Source organism: Salvelinus namaycush, chromosome 16 (genome assembly GCF_016432855.1).
Source record: "Salvelinus namaycush isolate Seneca chromosome 16, SaNama_1.0, whole genome shotgun sequence".
Taxonomy (NCBI): Eukaryota; Metazoa; Chordata; class Actinopteri; order Salmoniformes; family Salmonidae; genus Salvelinus; species Salvelinus namaycush.
Genome location: NC_052322.1, coordinates 5,545,099 through 5,552,608, shown reverse-complemented (window position 1 = coordinate 5,552,608; position 7,510 = coordinate 5,545,099). Strand labels below are relative to the sequence as shown.

Sequence of the window (7,510 nt, the reverse complement as noted above, 5' to 3'; positions counted from 1 at the left end):
CTTCTTCCTTGCTGAGCGGCCTTTCAGGTTATGTCGATATAGGACTGTGCTGTATATCTATACTGTGGATTTAGATACTTTCGTACTTGTTTCCCCCAGCATCTTCACAAGGTCCTTTGCTGTTGTTCTGGGATTGATTTGCACTTTTTGCACCAAAGTACGTTCTTCTCTAGGAGACAGAACGCGTCTCCTTCCTGAGCGGTATGACGGCTGCATGGTCCCATGGTGTTTATTCTTGCGTACTATTGTTTGTACAGATAAACGTGGTACCGTCAGGCATTTGGAAATTGCTCCCTAGGATCAACCAGACATGTGGAGGTCTACAAATTTTTTCTGAGGTCTTGGCTGATTTCTTTTGATTTTCCCATGATGTCAAGCAAAGAGACACTGAGTTTTAAGGTAGGCCTTCAAATACATCCACAGGTACACCTCCAATTGACTCAAATGATGTCAATTAGCATATCAGAAGCTTCTAAAGTCATGACAGAATTTTATGGCATTTTCCAAGCTGTTTAAAGGCACAGTCAGCTTAGTGTATGTAAACTTCTGACCCACTGGAATTGTGATACAGTGAATTATTAGTGAAATAATCTGTCTGTAAACAATTGTTGGAAAAATGACTTGTGTCATGCACAAAGTAGATGTCCTAACCGACTTGCCAAAACTATAGTTTGTTTACAAGAAATGTGTGGAGTGGTTGAAAACAAGTTTTAATGACTCCAACCTAAGTGTATTTAAACTTCCAACTTCAACTGTATGTTACAAAGCAGATTAGTTGAATCAGAGAATATGAAATCACCTGAGGAATTTGGTACATTTCTGAATACAAAAAAATCTAACAGTGCTCCCTCAAATATACTCCATTACAGTGTGCCAAGTTTTCACAGTTCAATTCCATCTGTACAAACGAGTTTAAGTCATACTTACATAAACATATTAGAATATCTATACATACCAAAAGGTTTTAGGTTGTACCACACATCAGCCTCAAAAACGGTGATTCAAACATAGCTATTAGGGCATTTATGGGAATAGAAACTGCTGTAAGAATAAAGTATACTGATGAGTCATTTGAAAAATATACAACTTTAATCTCTCCATTTGTGCCACTATAGGATGGTATTTTGGCCCATCCAGGGGCTATGTGACAGCTTTAAAACGGCTTATTCCAGTCTCTGGTTGCCTCCATGAGATGCCGTTGGCCGTGGCCTATCCACTCCTCTTGGTTGTTGAAGAGTCGACCACAAAACCAACAGGCGAACATTGATGACCTCTCTGCACATCTAGATAAGGACTTCACCACCTCGTACTTTTTCCTGCTCATTTTTTTAAACTTCAGTTTTAACAGAAATCGCTCCCGGACTCTGCTTTCTGAAGGCCGAAGTCTCGACCCACAGCTTTGTGATGAGGGACATTTCACCTTGGCGCTTTTCCCCAGAAGTCCAGTCGGGCCAAGTTCAGAGAGAGCTTGAACCGTTTTTTGGGACAGTGCCACCTTGGAAACAGCACCTTTGTACTTGTTAGCAGACCTCATGATACTGGCAACTTCAGGAATGTCGGCATCGGGATGGTTGAGAACCACTACCGGCTGATTTCGTCGAGGGCATTTAATCTCCTGTAGTGAACTGAATGGGTACAGTCTCAGAGTCCTCTCTGCATCTTTGGGTACAGGCACCCAGAGCGAGGGAGCCCCTTTCTCAGTTACCGCCTTGCTCGAGAGCCTCTTCACTTTAGGCAAGTGCTCTGGGAGTTCATCAAACAATGCTTTCCTGTGCCTCTTCCTTTGACTTAGCTGGCGACTTGGGGTAAGGGGGGATTTATTCAGACCATCTATGCCCACTTGCTGCCTGACCCTACCTTGCATGTTGGATTGGGGGGACAGAATATTTGAGAGCTTGGAAGCTATGACAGGTTTGTGGGAGGCATTTTGTATGGGTACCAGTTTCTGCCCTCCAGTAGAGACATTATTTGATGACATCAGAAAACAGGGCATCTGTGTGGAATTTGTGGCCAGATAAATGGGCTTGTTGGCAGAGGAGTGTGCAGCACCAGCAAGAAACGTGTTACCATTGGCAGTTCTGACGATCTTATAAACAACTTTATTTCCTCGATTTTCATTAGGTTGACCTTTCTGGTTCACAGACTTCCCATCAGGACTATTCAGAAGCATCCCTGACTTAGCTGGAGAGATATATCTAACCAAGAAGGCTTGTCGCCCAGTGTGCAATGCAGTTAATTTGTTCACCGAGTTCGCAGACATTGCCAGAACTGGACGGGACATGAGTGGAGATTGAGACATTGAGCTTGCTAATTTGCTACCTGCATTGTGGGGGGGCTGGGTTACAGGGACTGGCCTCTGGACTAAGTAACAAGTCTGCAGTGACTTTATGGTATTTTCTCCAGGAGAACTATGTGCTGCGTCTGACAACAGCATATTTCTTTTAAAAGCTGTGCTGTTGACTAGGTAGTGGCTTGCACTAGTACTGGCTCCAGGCTGAATAGCAGATAACGGCATTGCACCTTTTTCACTAGCACCTACAGTATGTCCTAGAATGCTGAACCTTCCACCATTGAGGGTGAGTGCCAACCCTGTGGTGTGATTCTGTATTTCAATTCCTGGCTTAACATAGGACACATTGATCTGAGGAGCAGAGGATTTGGTTATCAGCTTGAACCCTGCGTTGCCTTGGAGCTGCACAGGCACAGCAAACTGGTTCTCTGCAGTCTGTAAGAACATTTGTTGCTTTCCCTCTGCAGTTTTAAGGATCCTTAGCATAGTCTTAGGTGGCTTGACAGAATCATGGCTAGCAGCTGAGCAGCCTATTCTATCCTTCTCAAGCTGGTGGCTAATGATAGCATCTGAATGCTCCTCCAGTATGCGACCCAACACGGCCAAACTATTTATGCTCCCTGTTGCCCTTTCTGACACAGGAACACTCTCCTCCTCCGTTTTTACTGTAGTTTGGACTTGGTGTTTAGACCCAGAGTGTCCATGATTATCTCTCTCAGCTGCCACTGGGGTGGCCAGGTCTACAGTAGCTATGCACTCATCAACCTCAATGTCACTGTCTGACACTCTTTCCATTGCAGTCTCAGTCTCTTCTGCAGACTCCACTTCCCCATTTCCCTCATCTGGAGGTTGGGGGGATGCAGCCAATGTCAAGCTCCATTCAGGTGACTCTTTCATCCAAACACTTTCATCCTCTGTCGAAAGCTCTGATGGATGTTCACAAGGTTGTGTTGAGTTGGAGGAAATGCTTGATGTTTCCTTTGAGTAATTATGAAAACTGAACACCTCTTGGTTGGGAGAATTAAGATTTTCAGCATTAGTATCAGTCTCTTTGGAGTTGTCTGATTCAGCTGGGTGTGACTCCAGTAGGGGCATCAGATCTGGGGATAAAGTTTCAGTTTTAGTCTTCGTCGCTACACAGGAATTCATCTTATTGGCAGTAAAATCAGAAGGAACCATCTCCTTGATAATTGAATGATTTTTTTCAATGGTATCATCAGAAGGTAGGATGTCGCCAGTCATGGGTTCTGAGGCAGTCTTCTTAGGTTTGTCATTGGAGGGTAACATCTCTCCATTGGGCACAGGGGAATTTTCAGTGATGGGGTCACTGATCTTATCAGCTGTAGCTGTATTCAGGTCACCAACTCTAAGCATGCTGATAGTTTCTTCAGAGACTAGTTTGGGAAGCATGGTCTCATAAGCTGATTCAGAGGGCATGGTCTTATCTGTGAGCATTTTGGCTGGAACGACCTCCATAGCAGTCACATTAGGGCTTGAATAAGCAGACATTTTGTCTCCCAACTCAGAATCATTCGGCTGCTTAGCAATTGATGATGTATTGTTATTCAGTTTACCGTTCTGAATCGTGGAGTGATCTGACTCTTTGGTCATTGGAGAAACTGCCAAGGAAGGAATCTGTTCATCCTGAAACTTATGTTGTTCACCATTCCTCTGCTGCTCTGTGTGTTTTGCTTTCTGTGCTATTTTCTGTGGTAGTTTCTCCAGTATGGGCAACGTCTCCTCAATGCTAATGTCCTCTTCCTCTGGTTTCACTTGAACTGAAATTGCAGCATCTCGATCAGTTCCAGAGGGGCTTAGAACTGTCATGTAAGGGAAGATAGTACTTGAATTTTCCCAATTTTCAGCCGAATCTGAGCATTGATTTCCATCGGAGGTAGCGTCTATAATTGGGCAGCCTCTCTCTTGAGCTCTACATGACATTTTATTTTCTGCAGAGGACTCAGGTTTTGCTGTTGGTATAACTTTGAGAACTAAATGCTTTTTGCCGTCAACCATTTTGAACCCCATTACTTTTGTAGTACAGTTAGGTGGAATAGAGATTTTATTTTTGACCATGAGAACAGTTAGTCCATTGGAGTTGTTCGGGCTTAGGGTGTCAGCCCCATAACTGTCATCACTTTCCTGGGACTTAGGTGGTGTTATAGATGATACAGCCTGGGAGTCAAATTGCTGCTCATTCTTAAGAGTCCCTTTGACCCGCTTCTTACAGTCCTTTTTCACACCCACAGCCCTGTCAAGGAACTGTTGGGTTTCCTCCAATGTTTTCTCTGGGTTCAACAACCTTCCATTTTGGTCAAGTAAACCTACTCCAGGAAGAGAATTCAGTTTGGACATCCACTGGGATTCCTTAGATTGACCACCTGCAGCAGGGCTTTTCTTCAGCAGGAGTTTTAATCCTGAAGAGGAGTTTGCCAGGGTATTGTTGCTGTCCTCCGTTGCTCTCCATATATTTTTCTTGCCTGCCTCCTCACCATGGACAGTTACCATGTGCTTTGTGAGGTATTCTCTCCGTGCTGCCCCATATCCACAGACCTGACACGTGAAGGGGAAGGTACCCGAGTGGAGTTTTAGGTGCCTCTGGTGCTCACCTCGGCTAGAGCTCACATGTTGACATTTCACACATTTGAGCCAGCTCTCATTGTGATGATGGATGTGCTGCACAAATGTCCCTGCGTCAACTGTTGAGAACTCACATTTTTCGCAGTGAAAGTGGCCATTTTGGCTGTGAGACATGATATAGTGTCTAGTGAGCAGGAGGAGAGAGTACTGTATATCATTATTACAGATCTCGCATGTGACTAAAGTGTTCCTGTGCCCGATCCGATGGCGCTGAAGTGCAGGGAACTCATTTGTAACAAAGCCACACAAGTCACATGGATATGTCGGCAGAGTCCCCTTGTGAGCCCCCTGAAAATGTTTGAGGAGATCATTGGGGCTGTAGGTAGCGTCACCCTTACACTCTGAACACCCAAAGCTAAGTATTTTCCCAGAGAAGACTGCACCTTGCTGTATTTTACATGGGGACTTGGATGCTTTTCTGACTGTCTTGCGACTACCTGACTCTTCAACAGATGTTTCATCAGGGTCACATTGGTCACTACATGGCAACCCAGGAAATTGATCTAACTTCTGGCCGGTGTGGTCCTTTGCCGATTCCTTTTCTTCCTCAGCCTCCATGTCGTCATGGCTTTCAGCAGGATCATCCAGTGTTTTCAGGTCCTCTTCCATGCTTCAATATACAGGCTCCTATGAACAAGAGAAGAGTGTCACAAATATGCTATCTAGCGGCACAAGACAATTTCTCACCACGGAATCCAATTTTGATTAAACAGTCAGTCAATCACAACTTGGGAATTCTGACTAACCTTGCAAATCAGGCATTGGTGTCAAAGGAGAAATTATGTGATGCATCAAATCAGAACTTTAGACACCCGACACATTTGAACATGAAATTGAATTCAGGTTTGCGTGCGAAAATAAAGTGGTATTTATGCTTAAATCCCAAGACCCAATATGGCAGGGACCAGATTCAGCCCCGGGAAGGAACATAATCACAAATAATGTGTAGACTGAAAACATATTTAATATTTGACTAAAACAATAATTTCAATCCTTGCTTGCATTTGTATACGATCACATACACTAAATGGTCAAAAGTATGTGGACACTTCAAATGTGTGGATTAGGCTATTTCAGTCACACCAGTTGCTGACAGGTGTATACAAGCGAGCACACAGCCATGCAATCTCCATACACAAACATTGGCAGTAGAATGGCCTTACTGAAGAGCTTAATGACTTTCAACATGACACAGTATGCCACCTTGCCAACAAGTTAGTTTGTCCAATTTCTGCCCTGCCAGAGCTGTCCGGTCAACTGTAAGTGCCGTTATTGTGAAGTGGTGCAACAACAGCTCAGCCACAGAACGGGACAGCGGAGTGCTGAAGCACGTAGTGCGTAAAAATCATCTGTCCTTGGTTGCAACACTCACTACCAAGCTTCAAACTGCCTCTGAAAGAAACGTCAGCACAAGAACTGTTCATCCGGAGCTTCATGAAATGGGTTTCTATGGCCGAGCATTCGCACATAAACCTAAAGATCACCATGCGCAATGCCAAGCGTCGGCTGGAGTGGTGTAAAGCTCACCGCCATTAGACACTGGAGCAGAGGAAACATGTTCACTGGAGTGATGAATCACACGTCACCATCTGGCAGTCGGACGGACAAATCTGGGTTTGGCAGATGCCAGGAGAACACTACCTGCACAAATCAAGGTCCATACAGAAATGGTTGTCGAGATTGGTGTGGAAGAACTTGACCGGCCTGCACAGAGACCTGACCTCCACACCATCAAACACCTTTGGGATAAACTGGAACGCCGACTGCGAGCCAGGCCTATTCTCCCAACATCAGTGCCCGACCTCACTAATGCGGTTGTTGCTGAATGGAAGCAAGTCCCCGCAGCAATGCTCCAACATCTAGTGGAAAGCCTTCCCAGAAGAGTAGAGACTATGATAGCAGCAAAGGGGGGATGGGGGGGGGTGGGTCCAACTCCATATTAATGCCCATCATTTTGGAATGAGATGTTCAACGAGCAGGCGCCCACATACTTTTGGCCATGTAGTGTATTTCTCTATTATGCATGGGAATACTTTGAATATTTGTTACAGTATTACCAACTGACAAGTATAGTTTCTATTAATGTTACTGCTGTTATTGTATCGGTCCGGTTCAGACTTACAATCTTTATTGAATCACCCAATAGAATAATGTCCAGTGGAGGGTATTTGGTATTTTATTAAGACCCCCATTAGCTGTTGCAAAAGCAGCAACTACTTTAAGGGCTCTATATAAAACGGTATGCTTTCTTGAATTCGTTCAGGATTTGCAGACTGTGAAAAGACCCCTGGTGGCATGTCTGGTGGGATAAGTGTGTGCGTCAGAGCTGTGTGTAAATTGACTATGCAAACAATTTGGGATTTTCAACAATGTTTTATAAAAAGAAAAAGTGATGCAGTCAGTCTCTCCTCAACTCTTAGCCAAGAGAGACTGGCATGCATAGTATTTATATCAGCCCTCTGATTGCAAATCGTGCCGATCTGTTCTGGGCCAGCTGCAGCTTAACTAGGTCTTTCCTTGCAGCACAGGACCACACGACTGGACAATAATCAAGATTAGACTAAACTAGAGCCTGCAGAA

At 44.5% G+C, this 7,510-nt stretch overlaps 1 protein-coding gene across 1 annotated transcript; it reads right to left on the bottom strand.

The window, feature by feature from the left end:
- Positions 1-666: 666 nt before the first annotated feature.
- si:ch211-214e3.5 (zinc finger protein 518A) lies at positions 667-5,548 on the bottom strand. The gene has a single exon (XM_039010362.1). The coding sequence runs from the start codon at positions 5,537-5,539 to the stop codon at positions 1,154-1,156; it is 4,386 nt and encodes a 1,461-aa protein (XP_038866290.1). The 5' UTR covers positions 5,540-5,548; the 3' UTR covers positions 667-1,153.
- Positions 5,549-7,510: the final 1,962 nt, after the last annotated feature.